Source organism: Talaromyces stipitatus, genomic scaffold (assembly GCF_000003125.1).
Source record: "Talaromyces stipitatus ATCC 10500 scf_1105507295487 genomic scaffold, whole genome shotgun sequence".
NCBI lineage: Eukaryota > Fungi > Ascomycota > Eurotiomycetes > Eurotiales > Trichocomaceae > Talaromyces > Talaromyces stipitatus.
Window position 1 is genome coordinate 1,774,354 of NW_002990120.1, and position 26,874 is coordinate 1,801,227.

The following is a 26,874-nucleotide window of genomic DNA, read 5'->3' on the forward strand; positions in this document are numbered from 1 at the left end:
CTGCAGTCGTACAGCTTCAATTGCTTGTGAAGGTACCGGCTTCAATGTCATCAAATAGCGTTGGATGGTTCGGCGTCCACCCAAGCGTGGCTCTCGTCTTCTCACTGGATGTCGGGTTGTCCTCATGGAGCGCAAAGGCCATGAACCCGAAGTACTCCTGAGCTTCTTCTAGCGGCTTGCTGATCACAGGGATATTCAGTTGCTTGCCGATTGCAGCGGCAATATCCTTCAACCGAACGCCTTCCTCCGCAACGGCATGAAAAACTGACCCGGCTTTTCCTTTCTCTAATGCCAGCCGGAACAGAGAAGCAATGTCGAGCAGATGGATAGCCGGCCACCTATTGTCGCCTTTACCAACATACGTCGAGACACCAGATTCTTGCGCTTTCGCAAACAGCATACCAATGGAATATTTATCGTCTTTTCCGTGGTTGATGGGTGGCACCCGCATTATCGAAACGCGCACCCCTTTCTCCGCAAAGGCTAGCACGACGGCTTCGTTTGCACCACGAATGCGACTCACTTGATGTGTCATATCAGGTGCATCGTCTTCATGTGCAAGCTTACCACGCTCCATCATGAGTGTGCCCGAAGTAAACACAAAGGGTTTGTTCGATCCTTCCAGCGCCTTCAACATTGCAGTGACAGCAACACGATCATCGGCACAAATACCGGCATAATCAGCCACATTGTCATGCTTGAAGGCAAGATGGATAACGCCATCAGAGGCCGCAGCAGCCTGTGCTAGAGAGTTATGATCGTCTAGAGTCCCGCGATGAACCTGTACGCCAACTGCTTCCAGGAGCTTTGCGCTCTTCTCATTCCTTGCGAGAGCGAGTACCTCGTGGCGGTGCTCGAGTAGTTCTCGGACCACTGGTAAGCCGATATAGCCCGATGCGCCGGTGACAAAGACTTTCATATTGAGAAGGATTGTATAGGAACGAGAAATGTGAGACGTATTGATGCTAAAACCTGACCAGAAGTTGTAGACGGGCGAGATTGCTCTGGAAAAGATTCGATGGCGGAGATGCCACGGCACTTATCGAAGATCTTTCTCAGTTGACCATCGATGAAAAGTGTCTTTTTAGCCGCAGCAAGCGGACGAATTGGTTTGTCGTCCTCGCCAGTAGCTCGAGTAGCCTATCAACCTGAATAATACGCGAATGAGGGAAGGATGGTCCAGTATTGGTATGGTACATTTCTTAAATTAGATGATCATTCCAGCTCCGTTCTTGCTCACCCGTGAGCGGAGTATGAAGTATCGCTATGAATTAGGGTTAGGAGAGTAACGTGAGGGTTAGGTTCGGCGCCCCATAAATTCTCCAGTACTGCCAATCAGGAACGCCGTTATGCGAAAACAAGGTTAGCCTGGGACGGGATGGATCCACCCGACGGATCGGATCATTATCCGGATGTCATACCGATTTCTTCACACTAACCTCCGCTCGCCAGTTTCAAGATGAAGAACAACTAAGCGAGATATTCCTTCATATTGTACCGGTGACGCTCTAATCCCAGCATTGCTACGAAGTAGCACTTGGCAGGTAGTTAGAATAGTCAAGCTTGGGCTCCGTCTGAAAGAATTAGCTTCTTGTGTGGTCCATAACATATCTTTTACTCTTAGGTGATACTGAGGACTGTGAAATGGCAATTGTGGCATCCCACACAAGAACGCAAAACACCAAGCATCGTAGATCGAGGCGGGGCTGTCGGAACTGTAAGCTTCGGAAAGTAAAAGTGAGTTTCCTTCCCCTTGTCGCCTTTTCGTTGCTTTGGTCGATATTTATTGAACCTTGTCCAGTGTGACGAGACGAGACCACACTGTCAAAGCTGCCGCAATTATGGAGTGTTATGCAACTTCAATATAAATATACCCGACCTGCAGCTGTCAGCTGAAGCACAGCCTCAAAAAGTGCCAGCTAGCAGTATCTTGGGTACGCGAATGGCATTAAGAACGCCGTGCCCGACTCCAAGGGTGACTATCGTTAGCGCCATTGCCACTCAAACGTCTACCGCCTCTTTTGAACTAGATTCGAAACGTATCAAGCTTCTTCACGAATTTCGCCACTGTATGGCCCCCGGTTGGGGAGGCGCTATGGATGGATCATTGCAACTGGCTCATCAAGTATGTGTTCACTATCGCTAGGCCATACAGCTCGGGACTATTCCAAATCAACTTAGAACTCGCGCTAATTATACGCTGCAAGTATCCCTTCCTCATGCACGCCGTGCTGGCAGTTGCCAGTGCTCACGAGCGCTATCTTATGTCACCGCGCAAGATGCTCCCACATCGGACACTGTCCGAGCTATCCCACTTCTCTCAATCCACCACTCTTATGCGAAGACAGCTGTGCAAGTTGATCCAACCACATGACAAGGATGCGCTCTGGGCCACCGCAGCACTCTATAATGTCCTTCTGTTCCTCGCGGTGGATGCACCGAGCCTCGAAGAAACCTGGCCGCTCAAGGATACCAGTACCTGTGACCTGGACTGGCTCTGGATGATGGATGCGAAATGGACATTATGGAATCTTACCGACCCGCTGCGGCCGGATAGCATATTTCGATGTCTGGCCGACGTATACGCTGACTTGCGTATCCATGTCCCACCGAACGGTGTTTATGACATCTCTCCCTCCCTAGTCAAACTGTGTAGTCTTCATGAGCAGTCTAGCGCCAAGTCCAATCCATACTTTGACGCCGTACACGCAATTTCCCAGCTGGACGGTCCAGGGGAGAGCCGCACGAATCTCACGAAAGTCCTTGCTTTTATAAGCTGCATGTCGCAGCCCTTTAAGTCTCTGATCTTGAGTAAGGATGCACGGGCACTGCTGCTGCTAGTACTATGGTATAGCAAAGCTGGTCGATCTGTATGGTGGATTGAGATGAGAGCAAGAGTAGAACGCCAGGCGATATGCGTCTACCTCCGACGATATCATGGAGATGATGCTATGATTCAAGAGCTTCTTCCTTGCGAATAATCGACAAACGATTTTAGCTCATAGAATATAATTTGATAGTACGCTAACATTACCTGGCTGCGTTCTGTTCTCGGTATAGGACAGGAGACTTGATGTCTGTCCCTCATATCGTCATAAGATTACAGTCTGTTCCCCGTATTGAAATTCGTATATTATCATGTTGCCGGTCAGAAAAGTTTGGACTTTAGACTGAGACCGGGGGTCACGGAAATAATGCCACCATGCCGCCCATGCCTTGATTAAAATAGCAAATCAGTCTATGTTTTTGACAAATCACGGCAGGTACTTCCGTATGAAGACATGGATGCATGCCGCCACAATAAGTTGGTCGTAAATGATACCTGGAAAAGTTACAGTTACCTCCAACATCTCTGTCGACGGATTGTACTCACTTCAGCCAGCTAGCTACACCAATCAATACACCGAAAAAATATTTTAATGACAATGAAGAACATTTTATCACTAACCTACTGGAGTATAAGCATAAATAGTCAATTTATGGATTCTTTGCAGTGCTAAACATATCTTAATTCCAGACATGATTGGCTTCGATAGAGGAGCCTTGTGTCTGTTATTGTAAAGCTCCTGTACCTCGCCGTATTCGTACATCAACGCTTATAGTCGGGTCGTAGATATGCCCCATTCAGCCGCCTGCGTGAAGCCTAATATCTGGGCAAAGCAATAGATATCTGCGGGTCAACTTATTCCCTAACAAAAAAAAATCGTACATATCGACTGATTTAGCGAGACGCATCTCAATAGTAGGTGGACCACGTCAGAAACTAGTTAGCTAGTATTCATTCTAGTGAGAGTTTAGCTGTCATATGTGCCAAATTCAACTCAAAACTGACCTCGTGGTGCCAATCACCCCCACTTCTGTTGTAGTGGCACTTTTTCGTACCTATCAACTTTTTCGCCTTCATGTTCTGGAAAATGGAGCAATTCTTTTGGGTAAGTGTATTTACGCTAATGTCATGTTCTGTAATGTCAGGATACTGTAATGTACTGCTTCAGAGTTTTGGTATTTTGTGCTTGCATATACTATATGTGAGTATGCACCTTGTGTGCATGAACTGTAGATCAGCTTGTCGGCTTATCCCATTGTACAGAAATAATTTCCTTTTCGGTATAACATTTGCAATGGACTCATATGCATACATGAAGATGTGTCTATGGCATGTCAAGTCAAGCTTGTCATTATATATACTGTTTGTTGACCATTTTTAGCAGAAGATATAGGTAGTGGGTGATCCATGGGTCTCGGTAACCTATCCCTAGATCTAAACAGGCAAAAAGGTAGTCAGCCTTGTCGGGCCCGCGGTTTCAGGTTTCCATTGATAACCTACCTAGGTGAGAATCGGATCTGTCAGAAATTGGGCCGTTGCAAAAGCTAGAGAGGAATCAACAGCCGGGATCTTATACATCAAAGCCGGATCCTACGCCGACGGTAAAATCAATAACTTCAGTTCAACACGAGACGCATATCTACAGTAGATACTCAAATGATTATAAAGTAAATAATTACATCGAGTTTCTTTAACCTCAAGCTGCTCGCCGTTGTATTTCAACAAGATCAACGAGATACTGGTGGCTAGAATGTGATTTTCGCGAATTTCTGGCCATAATTCAGCCATACCAGCCATACCAATTTACCCACGCTTGCGCTATTGGTAGAGACTTTCACACCCGGAATTAACTCGGAATGATTATTCTACTTTTCAGCCTCTTCTTGGAGAAAAAATTAACGTAATCGGTAAGCGAGTTGGCCATGTGCTTGCGAGCCACCCGTGTATTCCATACAAATGATCATTGTTCATCACCTCTACATCTCGACAAAGTTATATAATTAGTATGTACCAAATTAACTCATAGAGATGAGAATACAAAGTATATTGAGTATTATAAGTTTGAACTCATTCTGATAGATATTCGTAAAAATTACCAAATTTCGATTGTAACTTATTGTAATATATATATATTCTTTTGGAATTACTCGGTTTATACTGACTTCTATATATTTTCAAACTTACTGATTAATTACTGAACACGAATATTCAGCTCTCTGAATGCTTAAAGTAGTGTATGTATATGACTTTGTCGAGATATAGAGGTGATGAACAATGATTATTTGTATGGAATACACGGGTGGCCAGCTCGCAAGCACATGGCCAACTCGCTTACTGATTACGTTATTTAGAAATAGGGACATAATTATGAAAGTAGTAGTGGGGATCAAGCTTCTATTATGCTAATAACTCCGGTTACTCCTTCAGGAGATGAGCTAACCCTAGTTTGCGGAGTTAAATTAGCCAATGACGGCAGAGATATATAAGTATTTCTCCACCACTTTTTGAACCCTAATTTCCGTGATAGGAAACTATGCTTCAAAACTCCGAATTTCCCCTTTGAGAAGAAAAGAAATGAAATGAAGAAATATAAAAGATTTGTACGGCGTCGGTTGATGATTGATCTCTACAGTTCTGCCAGCACTTCAATTTCAGGCGGCAACCACACTCAGGAAAGCGCAATGGAACTCGATCACCATGCTATCGACACTCCCTCGGAGAATAGTACTTCTGCAAGCAAGACTCCTGAAGAGGTAAAGCGGTCAGTGACAGGATTCCGCTGGCTACTCGTCTGCATTGCCATCTTCTCGGCAAATCTGCTTTATGGTCTGGACAATACGGTCGTTGGCGATATTCAGGGTGCAATAGCAGACACCTTCGACGACTATACTCAGCTCGGTTGGCTGGGAGTTGGTTTCACTTTGGGGTCTGTTGTTTTCATTCTACCACTCGGAAAGGCGTATGCAATTTTTGATACGAAATGGACGTTCATCGGCTGTTTGACAATGTTTGCGGCGGGCAGTACATTGTGTGGTGCCTCTCCAAATATGATAGCCATGATATTTGGTCGAGTTTGGGCAGGTGCGGGTGGTGCTGGAATGTATCTTGGGTGAGATCTTTGTTGTTCATGATTTTCTGGTCTGTTATGTCAGAAGGCTGATAATCGAACTTTTATTTCAGAAATCTTAACCTCATTACGACCCTAACGACACCCCAAGAGCAACCCAGATACAACAGTTTGGTCGGTGTGATCTACGGGATGTATTCTCGGACCCATGATTGGGGGAGCTTTTGCCGATAGTGGTGCAACATGGAGATGGGTAAGAAAGCTACAATGTTGGTCTTGATCATCAAATGGACACTAATCATCTTCTTTATCAGAGCTTCTATCTGAATTTGGTAATTTTCGGCGTGATGAGTCCAATCTACCTGTTCCTCTTGCCGTCGGTACCACGCCAGTCAGAGAGGAAACCGCTGACGAAACTGCTCGAATTAGACTGGGTTGGTATATTCTTCTCAGCCGGGATGCAAGTCTCGTTTATCCTATTCCTGACCTTTGGAGGTACGCAATGGTCTTGGGGAGATGGCGGCAATGTTGCGCTATACGTCGTCTTTGGGTTCATGTTAGTCGCGTTCATACTTTCGCAGTACTACCATCCTTTCACACCTCGGAACAATCGTCTCTTCCCAGCAGAATTTCTTCATGACCATACCATGATAATTCTCTACGTACTCATAGCCTGCGGTGGCGCGTCACTGTTTGTGGCCGTCTATTATATCCCGCTGTATTTCCAATTTGTGCATGGTGAGAACGGAGTTATGTCTGCGGTTCGTCTCTTATCATTTATATGTTTCTACGTTGCAACCATTCTGTCCTGCGGGTTCTTCATGCCTAAGACTGGATACTGGATGGTATGGTACCTGGTCAGTGGTATATTTATCCTAGTGGGAGCCGTGCTCATGTACACTGTCCATTTTGAGACAGAGACAGCAAATATATATGGCTTCTCCATTGTTTTGGGACTCGGGATGGCCACGACGCAAGCCGGATATGCTGTTGGCCCTACACTTGTCTCCCCTGACCGTGTCGCTGAGTGTATACAATTCCTCAACTATGGCCAGGGCCAGAGCCAATTGCTAGGACTGGCAATTGCAAGCGCTATCTTTCAGAGTCTCACATCTAATGGACTCCTGAGTCTATTAGAACCACACGGTTATGCTGAATCTGATATTCTTAGTGCGATTGCCGGAGCTCAGAGCGGTTTCCTTCAAACGCTTCCTTCGGATCTTCGTACACGAGCCCTTGAGGTGATCGTGCATAGCATTGATTCAATCTACATAATGGTAATTGCAGCTGGTGCACTCTATATTGTTGCATCATGCTGCCTGATTCCGCAGAAGAGCTTCAGGAGCAGACCGGGGAAGGAGAAGTTAACCGTGGTGGTTGCTTAAGGTCTTTGGGGAAGCGAACAACATCAGATTCTATTTGGGGGGTAACCCCTGTAGAACATATACATTAGATCAATGCTCATTCTATATGTTAATTTTATGGTATTAATTTTTGATCACAGTTGTTTCGTTTTCAGTAGACATGAGCGCTTTATGTTTGGTAATGATATGTACGGGTATTGGGTATTGGTACAATGTTGACTTACCGTGACAGTACACATTACACGTTATCATGACTAAGCCGTAATTTATGACTCGAATTCAACTTTCTTTCAACTTCAAACACTTTACTTTCTCCAACTTGGAATCTGGAATTCTATCGGCTCTATTTATCACAAAGAGACAGTACAGGAATACAGTTTGTTAGCACGATCATACCAAGGATACTGAGTACATCCCCTGCTCACCGGGTCTCGTGTTACTGATTCTGTCTCTCACATGCTGCCTGACGTCGCATAGTACCCGGTCGGCTTGCTAACCGTGCGTCTGTCTGGAAGGCTGCATATGCGTATCCCAGTAGCTTGAGCGTATTTAACCAAAGAGGGAGGGCCTCGACAATTCTAGGAATCAGGAATTGCGAAATATTCAAATATTCAGCTGGTATGTATTCTTTTTTTTCATATGTTCGCATTTTATGCATCCTTGGTTGTACAAGATCTTTGAATATGCTCCGTTGCTATCTACGCAGTCATTCAGCTCCATTTCGAATACTCTGCAAGCTTTACACGCTTACAGAATGAACTCTTCTTGTTTCTTTGACAACAATATTACATTGTTTACCATGCATCTTTGCTCAAGCTGAGATGTTTCTCCATAACTGTTCAATGTACATCGACCTTGCTACTCGCCATCATTATTCACCATTATTCACCCCACCTACACCGTCATTACATAGTACCATTGCCTGCTTGACCGATTTTCTGATTGCAACCATCTGACCTTACACGCCATTCTGTTCTTTGTTGGGCCGTACTGAGAAGAGCTGACTTTCTGTTGATTTAGCTGACTCATCATCATTCGGCCTCTTCCTAAATTGCATGAACAAGTAGCCTATCGGTGGCCGGATTCAATACCCGTCTGTCTGTTCGTTGACAGGCATTCCAAGAGAAGCGTCCTGAATCACTTATCGGGAGGCTATCTGTTTTTATATTTCTGTTCTTATCTTCTTTATTTTCGTTGTTCCAGTATTTTTCCTTGAGCATCTATCTCTCAATCAAGGATAATTTAAGGGTTCGCATTGTTAATGTGAAAGGGCCGAACTTGATTTGCGACTTCATCACCGGGATTCGAGTCAGTACTGCAACGTACGATTCCGATACAGGAGGAATCACTTGTCGAGATTATATCTACAGAGTCACAAAGTCCGGAATTAGTCGTCCACATATTACCCTTTGACATTATCATTGCAACAGCGCGATGGATAGCTCTTCAAACAGTCAACACGGATATCTGAAGACAAAGGGGAAGCGATAACATCACTCTCAGACTAAGGCTTGCCTATAAGGAATCATGGAGGAAACTCTGGGTTCCGGGTTCGACAATATTCGCGTCGCTGCCATGTCACCGACAAGTTTGTCGCCCCGAATGACCATCTCGCCGGTATCAATTCATGCCGTCACAGACGTGGCGAGACCATCTTTTATACAGATGGCGGAAACCGAGGCTACGATGGATTCGGGAGAGTTAGCGTCCATCTACAATACGTCCAATGTGCGCTCTCGGCCTAGTAATCTTGCTCCTGCGAATCCCAGTGAAAGCAGCTATTTCAATCATAGTACATCCTTTAGCCAAGAGACATACGTCAACTCGCATGAGGCACTTTTTTCGCAGTCTCTGGCCGGTTCCGACGTGTCTTCCGCATCCGTAACTGATTCTACTCAACATCTGGCTGGGCAAATAGAAACCAACAAGGACTTCGAACACGGGCTACATGCTACTGTATGGCATGACGTGCTATATCCAGAGATTCCGTCGCCCCATAGTGACTCCGATGGTTACGAAAGCGATCCAGATGACACCCGGAAATTCTATACGGAAGTAGAGTCGTATTTTGCAATTGGAGATGACGAATATGATACCGACGACTCGGAATACTACGATACAGATGATGAATATGAATCTTCCAGTACGGGACAGATGTTGACATCTATCAGCCGCTATGATCATCGCTTTCATCGCTACTGGACTGCGGAACAGTCCGAGTTCGCTGACGATCATTTTGATGCACATATGCAAACTAGTAAGTCAGATAGCTTGCACATGAAGTTTTACGCCTTGCTAAACCATCATTTGAAGCACAAGAACGGAATTTCACAGTCGACGAGTTCATTCAACGCTGGCTACATGCGTCACTCTCAAATAGCCCTCATATTCCACCTCACTTTCCTGGCCCGTCACTGGAGGCTGCGAATGTCTCGGAGTGGATAAGACCCGAGAAAATAGCTCGGCCTTCAACCCTAGGTTGTGATGACTTCTATGACATCCAACAGATTCCGTGGCGATCAAAGCTTGGTGTACGCCGGGAAGATGCTCGTATACTGCGTGATGCGTGGTATCATCCATATACCAATCTCGACTTCTCTAAATATGATGTGCGTTACTTTACGTGGATCTACCCTTGAAACGGACTACCCTGATTAACAAAAGTCAAAACTCTAGCACGCTTATACACTACCAAAGTTGGAACGGTATTTTAGCGCAAGGGCCTTATACACGGACTTCAAGGCTACAATCGAGCACTTTCAGTTACGGAATCTCATGGCTGTCACCTCGTTCAATACCGTACAATTTGCACATGAATCACAATTGCTGACATGGACACCTGATTACAAGGACGTGAGATGTATCATGGATCTTTCGCGACCCCCAGTTGAAAGCGGATTCCAAGGCTCAGTCAAGATCTCAACGATGCAAGCAAAACATGGAATTTCTGTTGCGGGCGGCTTCTCTGGAGAATATTGCATGCATGTTAGTGGAGGCCAGGGTGAGAATACGTGTGGATTTGTTACTCATGATGCCAACGGAATCACCAACCACATCGATATAATCCGAAACCGTACCGGCACCTCGCCCATGATTGTTTTTGCTTCTAATGACCAGCACATTCGAATTCTGAACTGTTTCAGAAACCAATTCATTTCAGATCATGAGTTGCCCATACCCGTTAACTGTTCGGAAACGTCAGCCGATGGCCGCCTGCGCATTGTTGTTGGCGACTCAACGGAATCTCTTGTTCTTGAAGCCGACAGTGGTCGTACACTTCGGCAACTCCCCGGCCATCATGACTTTGGCTTTGCGTGCGCCTGGTCTCCAGATATGCTTCATATAGCCACTAGCAATCAAGACAGAACAGTGAACATCTGGGATGTACGTATGTGGCGGCTCCTTCAGAGCATGAACTCCGACCGTGCTTGTTACCGCTCGCTACGATTTTCTCCCGTTGGCGGTGGACCACGCACACTTTTGATGTGCGAACCAGCAGACCGTATCTCTATTGTAAATGCTACAACGTACGAGACGCGACAAGTGCACGACTTTTTTGGCGAAATTGGAGGTGCGGATTATACATCAGACGGCGAATCGGTCTGGGTTGCTAACACAGATGAGAGTTTTGGTGGCTTTATGAGATTTGACCGTATGCAGCACGCTCAAAAGTACTCGTCGTCTGGTGCGTCTTCAAAAAACCGTGACATCGGTAGATACGAACAAGATGAAACGACGAGATTCGCGCCTGGCTGGTACTCTAATCTGCCACATGAATGGATCAGCGAGGCTAACATAGAGACTGATTTGCGGTCGGTTCTCAGCCAACGTGAAAGGGATTTTCGATTTTTGAACGGGTTGAGTGATGACACGAGAGATCATCTATTATTATAATACCATACACCAGAATCTCTTGAACCTTAGGTGCCCAACAACTTTTCAACGAGGGCAACTTCAATGGTCTTGAAGAGGACTTGGGAGCAAAGACACAGATGATTTTGGAAATGGAATCGCACGTCTTCTAAGTACAAAGAGCAGGGTACGATAGACAACATTCTATAGGTCCTTGGAACGAGAGATCCATTTAGATGCTAAATTAATCTAAAAATGATCAATCCTGATCAGTACCTTGGCAAAGTGCTTCTTCTCCTTAAGTCTCCTGTATGCATCCTTGGCCTCCGCCAACTCAAACACCACATCGTCCATAGCAGGAGTTATATTTTTCTCGTCAATGAACTGTATCACCTCTTTCAGTTGCCTCCTGCTCCCGCAAAGGAAGCCCCTGACAATACAAGTACTCAACAAAACTGCAAACAGGGGTACATTCTCAGCAGTCCCTCCGACGGCACCTAACACCAAGACCTGGCCGTCCACGCGAATTGCTGCTAGGGATTGACGCAAAGTCTCATTTCCTCCAACATCGACGACGATGTCAAATCCACGTCCTCCAGGGGTGAGACGCTTGGCTTGCAAGGCCCAGTCGTCGGGGTTGGAGCGGTAATTGATAGTATGGGCAGCACCGAGTTTCCGGAGACGAGCAGCTTTCTCTTCCGTGGATGTAGTAGCAACAACAGTAGCGCCAGCTGCGACTGCGACCTGCAACGTTGCGATACTCACACCACCTGTACCCTGTACAAGCACCCATGTTCCCGGTCCTGCTTCTCTACCTTTTAAGCCAAACAACGCATTCCATGCAGTTGTCCAGTTGCACGTCAATGTCGCTGCAGGTAACCAATCCAGCGATTTAGGGGCATGCACCAGCCCCTTTTCAGGGAAGACGCCCATAGATCTTAGGGTTCCATCAATACCTTGGCCCATCATGTAGGGAACATCAGTAACGGAGGAAAAAGCGTCGTCACCGTCGGATTCGGCGAGTTTTGGGACGGCATAAGTGACAACGCGATCTCCAGGGCGAAATTCATGGACAGAGGAACCGACTGCTTCGACGATGCCGGCGCCATCGCATCCTGGTACAATCGGTGCAGTTATGGGTCCGTTGACACCCTATTTCGGGTAAAGAATAAGTACGGATCTGTGGATTCAGAAGAGCAAGGGAGATGAGTCATACGATTGGTCCAGCAATCACGAGTTCACGATAGTTGAGGCTGGCAGCGTGAAGCTTGACTAGGACTTCAGTTGGGCCTAATTTGGCCGCCGATGGCACAATGACATTTTGTTGATATTCAAGAGAAGCTTCAAAGCCATCTTGGCTGTTTAAAATCCATTGTCTTGCCATATTGCCTTTGTTGTGGTAGTCGATTCTTCCTGAAGCAAAGGAGAAAATGGAGTAGATGTTGAGAAATCGAGAATTGCCTCGAGTATAGCGTATTCAGAGGATTATGCTCACGTATTTATACCTACCTAGGTACTCGTAGAGGCAGCATCTTTCCGAAATAGGAAAATCAGTTTAAGATTGGTTAGTGGCCAATCAACGACTCGGATTTGACCCACTTCTCCCAGCTGATCCATTAGTTGCATCCTTTGATCTCGCTACTTATTTCAACTCCCAATATCTCAATTATGCATATCTGATTTTTTCAACCAGAATAGTTAAAATGGATCAACACAAATTCGTTTTCCTGAACACGACCAATGCACCTGTTTTGTCACCAGAGGCAACGAGGCTGATGAGGGGCCATATCACGCAATCAAATTTCGACAAAAGGAGACAACAGATAGCCAATACTACAGAGAAAGCAAAAATTCGTAAAAAAAAGAGGATCAGTTGCAAAAAGAAACTAGAACACAGCGCAGAACTAGTGTCTGCCAATCAGGATCTTCAAGTCCTTATCCACTTGACCTGTCTAAATCCACCAGGTAGCAACCCCAGCGAGGCTGCATGGGTTGAGCTCTTCGGCTCTAATCCAGCACTAGTCGAAGCAACCATGGCGATAGGTACGCGACACTGGTCTCCGCAGCCGTCGTGGCAGTGGCAGGCAGATATGTGCTCATCCAACGCTCTCCAATCTATCATACAACAAATCAGTTGGAGACAAACGCATACGGACGGATTTCTTGCAGCTGTTCTTACGATGGCATTTGGGGCGCGGTTGATGCATTCAGACTCTGCTTGGGAAGTTCATGCAGATGGCTTGGTGCAAATCATCAGAGAGAGGCGATCACAGGGTGTAAAGGAGCCAGCGTGGTTTTATGATCTTCTCATTATGTAAGTTGGGTGCGGTGTGCTTGAACTTTTCCTGGGAGTTTGAGGCTCATTGTTGTGACAGGGATTCAATTAATTATATTTTCAACTTTCCGAGATTTTACCACAGGAAGATTATTGATGCGATCGGGGATTCTGGAGGCTTGAGAATTCGCCAGATTGCAGAAATCTGCGAGGGTGTCATCGCAATGCGGAAGTCAATCAATATGTATCATATGGGCCACTCAGATAATGAATCTGTCCTCGAAGATATCGAAGAAGGACTGACACGGTTGAGAGAAAAGTCTCAAAAACTTGGAAGAAGGAAGAACAACGAATACGTTCAAGCCACAGTGCTTACACTCGAGTTAATCCTAGACATTCTCTGGCCTCAGGGACTGCAATCTGATTACACAAAAAGCCTGGTTGAAGAACTGCAAGAAACATCGTCTCGGCTGCCAAAAATTCCTTGTCCATACATGGATCTCACATCTTGTCAGCTGATTATCGGGGCGGTAGCCGCAGAGAGTGGCTCGAGTACGAGAATATGGTTTGTGAGCAAGTTGACAAGTGCGGCTCGAGCGATGCAGGAGCGTGGTTGGGCTGAGCCATTTCAAATTTTGGAAAGAGTACTTAGATCTGATACGAGCCTGATGGAATGGTTCAACATGCTATGAGAATGAGACCAATCTGGGAATGAGGAATATAACGCTGTCTCGAGAGACTGGGTGTAGCCTCACGGTAGCCTTGGGTGGCAGTGTAGAAGCAATGGGCTACGCTAGTCTGTTCAGGTTAATATTCAGCCTTATAACGAAGCCTTTGGATTACCTCGTACAGAGAGTATGTATGTACATGTGTAACTCCGCTACGTTGCGGATGTGGTTCGTCCGGAATTCAAATAAATAAAATAAGGTTTTGCAGAATTAAGGTTAGATCCGGTGCGAAAAATGCGGTTGGAGCGACACGATTGGCCAAGCTAGACGTCTGGAAACTTCGCCCGGCTTGATATTGTTCCGAAAGCACCTAAAAAGCCAACCTATCCAGCCGAGTCGGCCAATCATAATGCTTGCTGTCTCTACTCATCGGTATTTCACTAGACGCCGATGTCTCCTTCGGATGAACAGATAAGTCCTGAGAAGCAAGATATTTGCGTAGTACTAAGCCTGATTTCGCCTAGCTCCCCAATGTTTAAATAAGGGTCCAAAGGCTGTAATTACCGGTTTAGACTGGAATGTGAGAGTGAGCTTGCTGGAAATCGCACATACAGCTCCAACACTATCAAATATCAATCAGGAGTATGTACGGTAGTGTTATTTCTAATATTTTGACCTTACAGTATCTAATTATACTCTAGATTCTGTATGGCCACAGTCATCGCATATAATTACATATGCATAACCATGTACGTACAAGAAGTCCCGCTCTGATATGATACGAAAATATCGACACCCGAGACCCGAGAATTTGATCTTGAATATACGAGCAAATGATCGATCGAGCCAATCAATGTCATTATTCTCCGTGGCTGTTAAATTTGGGTGCCTAGCACTTCCTTTTAGTGACCGGACTCCGGTGCAATTGGATCATTCGTGATGACAGAAGTTGGTAACTGAGACGTATGTGTCATGAATCATGATCAGCTACTATCAATCATGAGAGACCTGATTCTTGTTATATAGAAGTTCAGATCATCCTGATGGCTTTCAAGTATGTCCATACTTTTAAAACTGCAGCAGCTACAATTTAGAAACATATGACATTTTGAGGCGTTCTGTCTAGACCTAGTGGACCTCGTTGACGAATACCATCTTTCGCTATCTTACAGATCGGTTACGCTTCACCTCCTTACTCACCGGCTGCAAATTTTTCGAGATCAGCAATAGGCTGTAACATGACTACACAAGCCGGTCAGTTGGGCAACGGTCCATTAAAACATGATATCAGTGCAGGTGCTTCAACTTCAACTCTCACCTCGCCCGAGCCCCCTTCAGAAATAGTGTCCAACAAGGAGCCTGAATTGAAGTTTGATGGCAACTCGGCTCCATTGAACGATCCGACTATTGAAACATCGAATGCCGATTATTCGGGTTCCAGAGATGAAAATGCTTCCGAAAAGTCAACGGAGGAGTGGAGATTTACAAGACGCGCACAACTCGTCTTTGCTACACTATCGACGTTATCGTTGATGGTCGCTTTGGATGGTACTTCCATATCCGTTGCTCTTCCTGTATGTCCCTTTGTATCTCGCAATCAGATTCCTCGCAAACACTCGCTAATACTTAGTCACCGGAAACAATTAGATCATATCCAATGCTCTTCATGGAACTGCCATCGAAGCTTTTTGGTCTGGTACAAGTTTTCTACTTACCTCTACCGTGCTACAGCCTCTGTTTGCCTCCTTATCAAACATCTTTGGCCGAAGACCAATTATGATTATCAGTATTCTGCTCTTCTTTGTTGGCTGTCTTGTCTCTGGTCTTTCGAAGGACTTCACCGCTATGCTGGTGGGCCGCTCAATTCAGGGGGTAGGCGGCGGTGGTATTCTGGCCCTCACTGAGATCATTGTTACTGATATTGTGCCTCTCAGATTGAGAGGTAAATACCTTGGTATCTTGAACGGGATGTGGACAATAGGATCAGTGACAGGGCCCGTTCTAGGTGGTGGATTTTCTGAAAGTGTTTCCTGGGTATGTACTAGCCCTTCCACACATTTGATAAGATCTTCTTCTTCTGTACGCTTACTAATATTGTTCCAGAGGTGGATTTTTTATATCAACTTTCCCTTTGCTGGAGTTGGTTTAGTTATGACAGCGCTTTTCCTCAGACTCAACTTCGTCCCAACCTCACTACTCTCCAAACTGCGACGAATTGATTACATTGGTGCCACCATCTTCATGGGTAGCACAGCATCATTCATGATTCCTTTATCCTGGGGGGGTGTAATGTATGCATGGTCCTCTTGGCGCACTCTTGTACCACTCATTATTGGTGTCGTTGGGCTATTGGTATTCTGTTATTATGAATATCGCTTCGCGGAACATCCCATCATTCCCCTAGAAATCTTCACATCCAAGACAGCCACAGTTTCATTCATCGGTACCGTCCTCCAAGGCCTTGTGCTATGGTGTGCTCTTTACTTTATGCCACTCTATTTCGAAGCAGTCAAGGGCTATTCCCCTATCATTAGCGGCGTGGCTATCTTCCCTGATTCATTCACCGTCGCTCCTAGTGCTATGATAGCCGGACTTACAATCACTAAAACTGGCAAATACCGTTGGGCAGTGTGGGTTGGCTGGCTTCTCACCACTTTGGGCTTTGGTTTGTTGTGCATTCTGAAAGTTGGTACCAGCATCCCCGGTTGGATCTTCCTCGAGTTCGCCGTTGGATTTGGTCTAGGTGTGATCTTCCCAGCGGTGACCTTCGCCGTTCAGGCATCCGCCAAACATGAAACTCTTGCCATGGCAGTAGCAATGACAAGTTTTTTCCGAGCTTTCGGTCAAGCAATTGGCGTTGCTATTGGTGGTGTGGTCTTTCAAAATAGAATGTATACCAATCTGCTTCAGTATTCTGAGCTTGCACCATTTGCACGGGAGTACAGTCAAGATGCTGCGGGCCTCGTGCAGGTTATAAATGCCATGGCCGATGGGGTCACAAAACAGGATTTGAGAACAGCTTATGCTGACTCGCTCAGGATTATCTGGGCTGTATGCTGTGCTATCTCTGCTGTCGGGTTCCTGTTCTCCTTATGGACGAAGGAATATGATATTGATCAAGCTTTGACTACAGACCAAGGGTTGCGGGATAAGAGGAAGCCTACCTCGAGCGATGTGTGATATAAATATCATTAAAGTAGGAAACAGGAGGATACTTTGTGTGATATTAACAAATGGACATTTCTCTTTTGGGTGTTTTGGGGTTCTGCACCATCCAGTATAGACGAGCGTTTCTCGTTTTATACCAGTTTACAGTATTTACATACTTCCATACAATAATCATTTACTTAGCCTTTTCTATATTCATAATCGTTCACATTCATTGTCAAATATCTTGCATCCCGTCTTGAATTAAAGCGTGATTACTAGGCTAGATTTCAACGTCCCTTTAAACATATCCATGTAAACCAAGAGAGAGTACACTTGGCGCAGGCCAACATTAAAATGGGTATGACGATATTGAACTATGATCCAAGGTGTGAATCTACCTAGATACTACGATAATCTATCTTCCTAAATAGGAAAGTAGGGCTATCATTTTATCTATATCCTCCAGGGCTGTTGTCCAACCGACGTATATATTTGGCTGGCGGAGACCCCTCCTTTGTCTATTTAAATTAGCCCCACTGCGAGGAGACTTTCAGGTTATACGTATAAGTGCAGTTAAGGCAAATGGGAGGCTCATGCTAGGATAGACAGTTTGGCACCTTTTCATCTCCAAGTATTCCCTGATTTGCTTTCCAAAGTTATAAAACAGAAATTTTCATTTGAAGATTCTGTCATGTCGACAGAAACTTCGCAAACCAGCGTGAATGTCATCTCCTCCACTTTTAGCCTAATTATCCTGCTAGATACTTTGGTGAACCTTCCAGTCGATCCTCCTTCACTATACTTTGACCTTGAGGGTCCAAGACTTAGTCGGTTTAGTTCTTTATCTCTATTACTCCTCTACGTGGTACCTCAATTGACGACCTACATAGTCGCAGCATGGCTGCCGACACTATTTCCACCGAAAATAGCAACAGTAATTCACTCATGGCTGTCCTCGAAATCCCTACTATCCCAAAAGTGTTTTTGACGTATCCAATGACTCGGATGCCTTCTACAATAACTACAACATTTCTGTTAACGCAATCATCAATATTCAATCATTGGAATTCGTCGCAGGGCTCGCTAGACGTATCCAGAAGGACGTTACCGCATCTGCTGCCTTGAAAGCATCATGGCAAAGCACAAAGAGAATGTCAGTCGGCTTTACAATACGCACGAAGGAGGTAGCTCTGATGTTTCCAATGAACGCCCTCTCAGGCCAGAAGTCCTGCAATATTGTAAACAAGGTGTGGAGCTTTTGCTGTTTTTATGGGAAGTCTAAAGCTCTAAGCTTCACCTTCCTGACAAGGGCTGCTGGAGACAGATGGTGAGACAAGCAACACAGGAACTGATTAAATTCTCACAATGCAAGAATTATGACGGGAAAGCAAAGAGCAAGATCTGCGGTCCTTGGGGCTCCATCTGCATTGAACAGTCTATAGAGGATTGGAACAACGAGGTAATAATGGAAGCAGGCATAGTTTTTGATGAGGATGATCACTGGGTTAGTCTTCCCCAGGAGGGAGCACGACAGAGCTCCATTTTCACATTTGTAGCAGTGATTTTGTCATGTAATGTTTATGAAAGGACTAAATTGTATAGTTTTGACAGAGGAGCGAAATCAAATTACGTGTAAAGAGATTAGGGAGGTCTCTAATCTGCATATATGGACGCGCAAGCTACGTCAGCTAATTATTAGTATTTTGAGGATTACTATTCCCTTATGAGACTTAAGAACAAATTAATTCTCCACTTTAGTCGATTCCTATAAAGCAAGTATAGGCACACATTGCAGAGGATTTCACCAGTCATTCTTATGGAACTCTGCGCGAGCAAGAGCATCAAATACCGAGAGTGGTTTCTTGCTCATCCTACTTCTGAAGATACTCGAAACTTTAACACTTTCATGTACTGTGCTTGCAATCGGAACGAAAAAGTAGTAAATCCCATTTAAGACCCCTATAACTAAAGGCCTAAGGCCTTCAGCATTGCGATAAGTTCGGGGGAGGCTTCATCCTCCGGCATAGCAGGTAGAAGGGAAGGAAGCCGTCGCGCTGGACTGCAGTTAGGAGGCTCTAATTTTCTGTGTCTCACAGCATGTTTTTGCACTCAGACCTCCACCAAAGAAAGAGTGAGCTCCTACCTCTTTCAATATCATGGATCGTATAGCTACTCGTAATAGCGATGATGGGAATGCAATAGACAACAAGGTACTCACCGGAGATGCTAGCCTGGGCTCTTTCTGGAGCTGATAAGGCTAAAGGATTAACAAGTTTCTCGACACGAAAAATGCAGTGCTGTTGAACCGCCATCGTATTTATCTCAAGAAGGGTACAGTTTCTGCTACCGAAGCGCGAGTACCTTTCAAGCATCCAGTTTTCGGCCTGTCTTCAGTTGGAAAAGAGTGAAATGAAAATACTCTCATATCGGCCATCCCAGTTGATGTGTTGTTGTATTGCATCTGAAGCCCTGAAGATAGTCTTCTTCATGATAAAATGTATCGATACCTTGCGCTTCAAGGCCCCTATGGACGTCATAAGTAGTCACCGATTCGGAATACTGAACTCTGTAAAGGATAGGTGGGATTCCGTCCGGTAAAAGGTCGAATACGTCCATTCCCGTTAAGGTTTATAGAAAGTGGAGGTTATTTTTCACACAGTGTGGCACGTTTTCCTAAGTATTTGAGATTGACCTTCAGCATATAGGAGAAATATCTTCTTAAAATCTGGATCGAAGCAGCTCTCACTATGAATATGTTCTTAAGGGGTCTTGTAATTGATAGTGGAATTACAAGGTGACTATGGACACAACACCAACTGGACTAGCCCAAAGCAGAAACGCAGCAGGGGGGTAAGTTAGGCTTAAACAGAGAGTGTCTAAAAGAATAAGGGCAATTTCGAATCGCCTAGGCGTACGGTCAGTATTTTGAAAAACTTTCAGTCGCTAGTTGTTTTCTTTGCCTTCATAAAGACACATACATCTGTAGGTTGCAGAAAGAGGGAAAATGCAAGTATGAGTTGCTCTACAAGCTATTTGACATGTTAGACGCACATAAACAATGAAATTAATTCAGCTGCTTAAATGATTAGAACCTACGACATTATTAGGGTGCTAGAGTGAGCAAAACAAGGATTAGCAGCATACACATATGACCAACCTATTCCTTTCTAGAAGTGTATTGCCTGTGCATGCTTGGTCCTGTATAGTCATATTCAGTAAAATAATTAACTCCACTACATTCCTATTTACTATGTAAATTGACCTGTTCATGATATTCGTACAGATCACCGTTCAATCCCAGATCCCAACGGGTCAGTAGTTGTAAAGCGAGCGGCTGAGCAACCTTGTTTCCTTTATTCAGCAGGTATGCTGCCAGTTAATATATCTTTAATTTAAATATGCGGCTTTACAATACCATCCTAGATTTCCTCTTCGTCCTCCGAGTGATCATACTCATCTTCAAGTATGATAACGTTTCATTTTTACCATACGAGAAGACTGACTCAATTATCCATGATGAGTTCTAACCAGTTGACGGAAATCTTACGCCGGGATCCTGAGACTGGAGCAACGGCTGTAACATGAGTCACTGACGCCCACCATCTATCTTCATACAACTGGATAGAGGCTCCTGAGCCCACAATTGCCGTTCCAGGCCGTCCTCCACTTTGGTCTGGTCTTCCCCAAAATCTCCACTGAAAGTGGATAAGGACTCCGGCCTAATCTGCATAGCGCAGAACGCCACTCTGCATCCCGAATATCCCCTTGAACCACTTTTCCGATCCTTATACATCAAGCACCCTTCATTTGAACTCCAATCTATTGATCTTTTGACTGACCAAAACGATATCCGCAAACTGCTGTCGCTCATCAATTCTAAACTCAGCAAGGATGATGTGAACCTTTCACTATCAGTGTTGAAGCCTTCAAAAAGATCGTGATATTCTCTCGTACAGACACTGAGACTATGAGGTCCATGCACCCAAAGGATTTCATGGGTTTCGGTCAACAGTTCGAGAAAGCGTTTTCTACTGACCAGATCGATGACACTACCGGACATCAAAGGATTATTTCCTTTCAATTCAGTGGCCTGGAAATAATTGTGCGGTACGAAACAGATGGATACGTTGATACACATACAAAAAACACGGAATTGGGGAATGATGACTTAGCCGGGTATGATATAATCTTTGTCCTTCATGGCCTCAGCTCCGCCTTTCCTGATCCTACTGGCTCAAAGTTGAAGATAAAGAATATAGGAAAAACCGCAGGGATTGAATCGACGTTAGAGATCAAAACCCGTGTCCCTCACAAACCTATCCACGCGGAAGTCCTGATACAGTTGTGGGTAGGCATCTCAGAGCTCTAATCTCCTCCGCGCCTACCACAGACACGGTCTATTTGATCCACCCAAAGTTGAAGTCGTAGATCTGATATGATCCAAGGAACTCCATAAATGGTACGTATTGAATCATAATACTCTTCCAAGGAATCTTTCACACAGGTAATCACTTTCCCGATGCTATCACGCCATATCCAGCGCCATCTCCCTACTAACCTCTTATATTGATTAAATTCACCGAAAGCTTGTACGAGGTGTGATTCCTGTGCAGGCCACAGAATACCTGGAAGAATGCCGGTGGAAGATGAGGCTCCCATTCCTGGAACATTCCCGGCACAGGCAGCCGGACTTAAGGGAAAGTGAAAGGCGAACGGCCACTAAAATGCTACCAACGGAAGAAAATCTAACAGTAGATCACAGACAGGTAGTATCAAGCGTTGGCAGAGGTAAATCAGACCGTTCCAAGCCATCTATGCCTAGGTAGAGAGCATTTCGGAGTAGGTGCGAGGATTTAAGAAGATATGTGAGTACACGCTTGCCACATCAGGCCTTGTTATAATAAATGCACTACTATTTTTCGTCTGGTAGAAAAGAATATTTCATATAAAAATCCTGTTGTGAATATACCTAAGTAGTAAGTAGGTACATACATTGATGATGGTAACAATAGGCAATAACAAAAATTCTATAAAGTCTAATCTAGAAGAAAATTATGGACATCCTTGGTGTGAGTGCATGATGCTTAAGCAGTCGTGCTCTGGTCTGATCGAGGAGGCCACTTAACTCGTCTCTCTGCACGAACATACAAGTTGTTGGGCCTGATCAATTGGAACATAGGGTCGTATTCGATGGGACCATCTCCTTCACGAGTGAACTTGTAACGGTAGACAAGCTTAGGCAAGAAGACCTTAATTTCCTGAAGAGCAAAGTTGAATCCAATGCACATTCGCTGCCCTGTTGCGAATGGGATATAAGCGGCCTTGTGTCTATTCTTGACCTCCTCGGTATCCCATCTATCTGGGTTGAAGCGGAATGGGTTGTCCCAGATTTCTGGGTTGTTGTGAATATGGTGAAGGGCAGGAATGATAACTGCATCTTTGGGCAATTTGTAACCTCCTGGGAGGATAAGGTCACACTTGGCAGTACGTCCTGGTTGGAAGGAAGGATTGTGGCGGCGCTGGGTCTCTTTAATGTACTTGTCGAGGAAGTCCAGCTTGTCTGTGAGCTCGGCAGTTATCTGTGTGTTCTCATCAAACCCATGGTCGATCAACTCTTGGAGGAGTCTGTCCTGCATTCCTTCGTAAGTGCAAAGACCGTAGATGAGCCACGAGAGGAGGGAACTTGTTGTAGTGAACCCGGCTCCAGTGGCAACAACAAGTGCCCAGACCAAGCTTGATTGGGGCAGCTTCTGGCCTTTGTTATCGGTTGCACGAATTGCATAGTCTATTCGTAAGAGTTAGCCTAGATTACGCGCGACTTTTTGCTTGACGGAATATTGTTACTTACCAACCATGTTATCTGCTTTGAGAGCGGCGTCTTGAAGAGGAAGATCCTCAACGCCACCTCGACTTGCCACTTCGATAGATTCACCAACCATCTCTTCAATACGAGCTTTTAAGTCCCTCAGGCGCTTGGGGTCTCCGAATGGCAGCTTGTTGTACCAGTCACCCTTGGACGTGACTTTCTTATTCAAAGAGAGCATTTCAGCAATGCTGTGAACCATTTCGTGGACAGGAGCGCTAGGGGAAGTGAAATGCTGGAAGTCCAAACCAAGAGTAAGCTTGCCGACGGCCTGAGAACCCAGTTTCAACATATAATAATAGACATTCCAAGCTTCACCCTGCTCATCCAGGTGGTCAAGCACCTTGAACGCATCCTCGACAGTCTTCTGCATGGTTGGAGCATAGTGACGCACCGCCTTGGGTCCTAGGGCAGGCGGGAGGAACTTATGGGCTACCCTCCACTCTTCGGTATCTGTGTCACCCAAGAAGACTCCAGCAGAAGCGTTCTTGAGAGCATAGAGGGGATGAGCTTCGTTAATCTTCTTTGTGAAGAAGTCGGATTCGGCGAGGGCAATGGCCGCAATAGCAGGGTCATTGGTTTGGTAGGTGATGCGGCCCATGTTGTCTGTCTTGATTACAGGACCATACTGGTCAAAGAGACGCTGGTGATTTCCCAAGTGGTCGGGATAGACTTCGAAGAAGTTACCAACGAATGGTAATTTCCTGGGGCTTGGAGGGTCACGAACAGCGTGACCATCAATCGTGATGGGGACGGGACCAGGTGCAGTGGTGACTTCGGAAGTTTCTGTGAGAACAGCATCCTTACCCAAGAAACCAATACCTGGTATGATGGTTAGTATGCCGACCATAAGAACTCATTCACAATCTGAATGAGAATAAAGATGTAGAACGAACGGCCACTCACCATTTGGGTCGGTAATAGCAAAGTGAGCAGCGATCAAGAGCTTCAAGTCCTCCAAACTCTGCGAAGGGTTAACTTCGATTGTTTTGGCGGTGGAGACATCCTCTCCTAAGAGATAGAATGTTTGTGACGGCATCTTGTATTGCTTGATGACTTGTAACTTTCTTTCGCCTTTTTTTTTTTTTACGGAAGATTCAGACTGAGTGGGAAGACTTCCAGGCTTGAAGAGTGTGTCTTATATTGCTGTCACTTTGTTCCTTAATAATAGAGTGCATTTATTATTTTTATCACTCGCCTTCCAAATCGGGGATGTACGCAATTCCTCCCGATCATCCTCGGAATTAGTATATCTCCAATTTCCGGCTTTCCGATTGGTCCAAAGAGCCTACCTCGGAAACTCGGCCAGCATCGACCACTTTGATCTCTCTCTCCTCTCGGAGATTGGATATAGGACAGCTTTAAGATATGTAAATATGAGTCTTTTAACGCCTTCGATAAGGGTATATCAATGCGGGTTTTTGTTATCCTTTTTTTCTTCTCAAGTCTTGGCCACTTAACTTGACCCTTATTAATAACGTTCTCACCATCGTTGCAGGAAGTCATATCTTTTCATTCTCATTCTTTTTTGTACTCTCTCCTTACTTTGTATCCTTCTTTATCTTGCTTTTGACAACCGCAGCAATCATGTCTACCTTTACTTTGGAGGATGTGGCAGCCCATAACAATAGAGCTGATCTGTGGGTTGCCATCCACGGGAAAGGTTAGAATGTTGTTTTCCTATCTTGTTGTTCAGAATTGCGATCTAACACAAAGTCTTTTAGTATACGATGTGACGAAATACGTGAAAGATCACCCCGGTGGCGTAGATCTCTTGGTTGATGTTGCAGGCCAGGACGCGACGGCTGCATATGAAGACGTTGGACACTCCGAAGATGCGGCCGAGATCTTAGAGACGTACCTTATTGGCGACCTTAAGGATGCCGTTGAATTCAAGCGTCCTAATGAAGTCCGTGTTGTCAAGCAGATTGAAACACCACCGGCCAAGAAAGAGAAGAAAGGAGGTTATGGCAAGCTTGTCTTGGCTACCGGCTCTCTGGCTGGATTGCTGGCACTCTACTTTAACTCTTCTTCGCTACGGAACCATACCCACCTGCTGAAGGCGATACCATCACGGTTACCCACCAACCTTTTTCCGTACGAATTGCCTAAGGGTGGTTTCGTCAACGGATTCGCCGCCGCAACCTTGATTTCTGTCGTAGCTGGCAGTTTCATCGGTTCCCGCCTCTCCAAGCTCACCCAGCTTGAGTCCGGTTTCACAAAATACCCTCCTCACATCAAAAGCGTCAAAATTGTGAAGCTGAATCCCCACCTTACCCCGGGATTTCTACACCCCAAGGAATACAAGGCTCTCCCCTTGGTCCAAAAGGAGCTATTGGCTCCTAACGTCTTTCGGTTCGTGTTCCAACTCCCTAATCCCAAGGGTGTAATTGGTCTCCCGATCGGTCAGCATGTTGCCATTAAAGCTACTATCAATGATCAATTGGTTTCACGATCCTACACGCCAACTTCAAACAACCTTGATTTGGGCGTATTGGAACTGGTGATCAAATGCTATCCCGATGGATTGCTCACTGGTCAGTACCTAGCCAATCTCAAGGTCGGTGATAAGGTACTATTCCGAGGACCCAAGGGTGCTATGCGCTACAAGAAGGGACTATGCAAGAAGATTGGAATGATTGCGGGTGGCACAGGCATCACACCTATGTACCAATTGATTCGAGCCATCTGTGAGGATGACACCGACACTACCGAGATCAGCCTTATATACGCCAACCGCACCGAAGAGGACATTCTTCTTAGAAAAGAACTGGAGCGTTTCGCATCTGCTTACCCTAAGAACTTGAAGATCTGGTACATGTTGGACAACCCTCCCCCCAAATGGGCCTATGGAAAGGGTTACGTGACCCCTGCGGTTATGCAGAAACGGCTGCCTGAACCCTCTCCCGACACCAAGATTATGCTTTGCGGTCCTCCGGGAATGATTAACGCATCTAAGAAGGCGTTGGTGTCTTTGGGCTTCCAGGCCCCAGGTGCCATCTCCAAAATGACGGATCAAATTTTCTGCTTTTAGACATTTCTTTTATCAAATCCTTTGTTCCCTCACACTGTGACTAATATGCTTCTGTTTCTTTCGCTCTTTTACTTTTCCTTTCTTATTTTACTATTATTCTCCTTGTTTTTCGTTTATGTATACTGTTTATAGACCGCTTGAGCATAGACTAGTTGGAGTCTGGAACAAAATAGATGTCATTTTATGCCGGGATCAATCAAATCAGATACTTATCGCGGTCTAGATGCTCAATTTAGCATGATAGAATCTGTAGACCCAGGCAACTTGACGCGTCGTTTATGTGTAGACTCAAAGCTATAAAGTAAAGTCTTAAAGTTTTACCTAAACTGACTACCAACTTCCCCAGACGCAATCTCACTTAAATGATTCATTCATTAGCTCTAAGTCGGGTAGCCTCGAAAGCTTGAAACTTCTAATCTTACCTACAACCAAGCGTCTCGATCCTTGAAATCTCAAAGTCCGACGGGGTCTGATGTCAGTGGCCAAATCAGTGGCTAAACCGTGACAGGCAATTCATCCCGGATTACCCAAAGGAGATCCCAGTCAGATATCTCCTTCCGTTTTCTCCCATTACTCTGTAATAGAATGCTTGTATATGCATCACTTAGTTAGTGCTATTATGTAGATCTTGAGGCCGAATGCCGAGTTAGCGCAGCCGAAAAATGCACGGTCTACCGACTTTAGCCCTCCCGAATATGAGAAGAAAGATACCTCGGGATGCTGCCGAGGTTCACTCAGAACATTGTTTCCGATTGGCTTTCCGGCCCTAACTAC

General features: G+C 45.3%; 10 protein-coding genes across 10 annotated transcripts; 7 read left to right on the forward strand and 3 right to left on the reverse strand.

Moving 5' to 3' along the window:
• Window positions 1–16: 16 nt before the first annotated feature.
• On the reverse strand, window positions 17–919 carry TSTA_058550 (oxidoreductase, putative; the record flags this gene model as incomplete). The annotated part of the gene is made up of 2 exons (XM_002487432.1): window positions 17–338; window positions 363–919. The coding sequence occupies 2 exons, from the start codon at window positions 917–919 to the stop codon at window positions 17–19; spliced, it is 879 nt and encodes a 292-aa protein (XP_002487477.1).
• Window positions 920–994: 75 nt separating this feature from the next.
• TSTA_058560 (C6 finger domain protein, putative) lies at window positions 995–2,981 on the forward strand (the record flags this gene model as incomplete). Its single annotated transcript, XM_002487433.1, has 5 exons — window positions 995–1,276; window positions 1,368–1,494; window positions 1,625–1,717; window positions 1,802–2,125; window positions 2,208–2,981. Exons 1-5 carry the CDS (start codon window positions 1,212–1,214, stop codon window positions 2,979–2,981), a joined length of 1,383 nt encoding a protein of 460 aa, XP_002487478.1. The 5' UTR covers window positions 995–1,211.
• Window positions 2,982–5,508: 2,527 nt separating this feature from the next.
• On the forward strand, window positions 5,509–7,279 carry TSTA_058570 (uncharacterized protein; the record flags this gene model as incomplete). Its single annotated transcript, XM_002487434.1, has 3 exons — window positions 5,509–5,936; window positions 6,008–6,068; window positions 6,209–7,279. 3 exons carry the CDS (start codon window positions 5,509–5,511, stop codon window positions 7,277–7,279), a joined length of 1,560 nt encoding a protein of 519 aa, XP_002487479.1.
• A 1,506-nt stretch (window positions 7,280–8,785) lies between these two features.
• Window positions 8,786–11,152, forward strand: TSTA_058580 (WD repeat protein; the record flags this gene model as incomplete). Its single annotated transcript, XM_002487435.1, has 3 exons — window positions 8,786–9,515; window positions 9,572–9,867; window positions 9,935–11,152. 3 exons carry the CDS (start codon window positions 8,786–8,788, stop codon window positions 11,150–11,152), a joined length of 2,244 nt encoding a protein of 747 aa, XP_002487480.1.
• Window positions 11,153–11,359: 207 nt separating this feature from the next.
• TSTA_058590 (alcohol dehydrogenase, putative) lies at window positions 11,360–12,494 on the reverse strand (the record flags this gene model as incomplete). Its single annotated transcript, XM_002487436.1, has 2 exons — window positions 11,360–12,262; window positions 12,327–12,494. 2 exons carry the CDS (start codon window positions 12,492–12,494, stop codon window positions 11,360–11,362), a joined length of 1,071 nt encoding a protein of 356 aa, XP_002487481.1.
• Window positions 12,495–12,813: 319 nt separating this feature from the next.
• TSTA_058600 (uncharacterized protein) lies at window positions 12,814–14,090 on the forward strand (the record flags this gene model as incomplete). Its single annotated transcript, XM_002487437.1, has 2 exons — window positions 12,814–13,424; window positions 13,531–14,090. The coding sequence occupies 2 exons, from the start codon at window positions 12,814–12,816 to the stop codon at window positions 14,075–14,077; spliced, it is 1,158 nt and encodes a 385-aa protein (XP_002487482.1). The 3' UTR covers window positions 14,078–14,090.
• Window positions 14,091–15,164: 1,074 nt separating this feature from the next.
• TSTA_058610 (MFS multidrug transporter, putative) lies at window positions 15,165–17,233 on the forward strand (the record flags this gene model as incomplete). The annotated part of the gene is made up of 3 exons (XM_002487438.1): window positions 15,165–15,627; window positions 15,701–16,087; window positions 16,157–17,233. Exons 1-3 carry the CDS (start codon window positions 15,292–15,294, stop codon window positions 17,231–17,233), a joined length of 1,800 nt encoding a protein of 599 aa, XP_002487483.1. The 5' UTR covers window positions 15,165–15,291.
• An 867-nt stretch (window positions 17,234–18,100) lies between these two features.
• On the forward strand, window positions 18,101–18,895 carry TSTA_058620 (uncharacterized protein; the record flags this gene model as incomplete). Its single annotated transcript, XM_002487439.1, has 4 exons — window positions 18,101–18,137; window positions 18,281–18,450; window positions 18,513–18,707; window positions 18,815–18,895. 4 exons carry the CDS (start codon window positions 18,101–18,103, stop codon window positions 18,893–18,895), a joined length of 483 nt encoding a protein of 160 aa, XP_002487484.1.
• A 3,392-nt stretch (window positions 18,896–22,287) lies between these two features.
• On the reverse strand, window positions 22,288–24,105 carry TSTA_058630 (cytochrome P450 monooxygenase, putative; the record flags this gene model as incomplete). The annotated part of the gene is made up of 3 exons (XM_002487440.1): window positions 22,288–22,988; window positions 23,052–23,888; window positions 23,973–24,105. The coding sequence occupies 3 exons, from the start codon at window positions 24,103–24,105 to the stop codon at window positions 22,288–22,290; spliced, it is 1,671 nt and encodes a 556-aa protein (XP_002487485.1).
• Window positions 24,106–24,441: 336 nt separating this feature from the next.
• TSTA_058640 (cytochrome b5 reductase, putative) lies at window positions 24,442–26,319 on the forward strand. Its single transcript, XM_002487441.1, has 2 exons — window positions 24,442–24,729; window positions 24,791–26,319. The coding sequence occupies exons 1-2, from the start codon at window positions 24,654–24,656 to the stop codon at window positions 26,098–26,100; spliced, it is 1,386 nt and encodes a 461-aa protein (XP_002487486.1). The 5' UTR covers window positions 24,442–24,653; the 3' UTR covers window positions 26,101–26,319.
• Window positions 26,320–26,874: the final 555 nt, after the last annotated feature.

Bases quoted from the DNA above. Each gene is read 5' to 3' on its own strand.
- TSTA_058640 (XM_002487441.1), top strand. From the start codon at position 24,654: ATGTCTACCTTTACTTTGGAGGATGTGGCAGCCCATAACAATAGAGCT. The intron at 24,730-24,790 runs GTTAGAATGTTG...AAAGTCTTTTAG, and splicing joins GGTTGCCATCCACGGGAAAG to TATACGATGTGACGAAATAC.